The 886-nt window shown below is 44.9% G+C and overlaps 1 protein-coding gene across 2 annotated transcripts in view; it reads left to right on the plus strand.

The window, feature by feature from the left end:
• The window catches only part of FANCD2 (FA complementation group D2), a 194,560-nt gene that overhangs the window by 171,663 nt on the left and 22,011 nt on the right, over positions 1-886 (plus strand). For both annotated transcript variants that reach the window (XM_014522094.2, XM_014522095.2), the window contains one exon: positions 551-625. In XM_014522094.2, coding sequence (XP_014377580.1) covers positions 551-625 — 75 coding nt within the window. The remainder of the gene's footprint in view (positions 1-550; positions 626-886) is intronic.

Below are 886 nucleotides of genomic sequence, written 5' to 3' on the forward strand. Positions count from 1 at the left end.
ATGTGAAGGCCCCTGGGCAGCCTCCTGATTCATTATTTTACCATCAAGACGTGGCAGGAAAGACAAGAGGGCACCCTCAGGGCAGAGCTGGCATGGTCACAGAGCTGCCAGGGGCATCACGGCCAACCCTGGGGACCCCAACTTGTGACACCATGGAGGACTTTGGAGAGTTTCAGGGAGTTTTCGCCTCAAATAAGGCCTAATGTGCAAGATTTTGTGGTAAAGGGTAAAGAGAATATATTCAGTTCAAAATCTCTGGCTTGATTCAGCTGTTGTGCAGAACCTAGGAGCTGAGAGAGGCTGTGATTATATGAGACCTGTTAGTTGCTTGCTCATATACATAGCTCAGTTCCCACATGCTTGCCTCATCTCATTTACCTGGTATTTTCTGTGGAACAGGCAGTGTACATAGTTTTACATCCCTGAGGCACTAGAAGGACTGTTACATCATTGATATTGTTCAGGTTTTCAAGTTATCCTTTTTATAAGCAACAGATTTTGATGGATTTGATACTCCAGTGTCAGTGACTTATAAAACTTCTGGTTACAGGAGGATGTGCAGAGTTTGCTGAAATCCTTGCAGCTGAGCACCAGGCAACTTCATCATATATGTGGTCATTCCAAGGTAAGCAGATTCTAGTTTGTGATGCTTGCTCTTGTCCCAGAAAGATCCCATTCTCTCCCCCTTTCTCTTGTCCCACACCTCATACCCCTGGGCCTAGAGGTCTTTAAAGTCCAAGCAGATTCTCCTTGAAGGCATGGTGCTTCTAATGTCTCTGGCCTTTGAATAGGTGTTCATTTCTAGCAATGGAAATTTCTGAGACATTTCCACTGCTAGAAATATTTCTGGGGAAAAAGGTCTCTCTAGAAGAGAGCTACAGGCATT

This window comes from Alligator sinensis, unplaced genomic scaffold, assembly GCF_000455745.1.
Source record: "Alligator sinensis unplaced genomic scaffold, ASM45574v1 scaffold487_1, whole genome shotgun sequence".
Taxonomy (NCBI): Eukaryota; Metazoa; Chordata; order Crocodylia; family Alligatoridae; genus Alligator; species Alligator sinensis.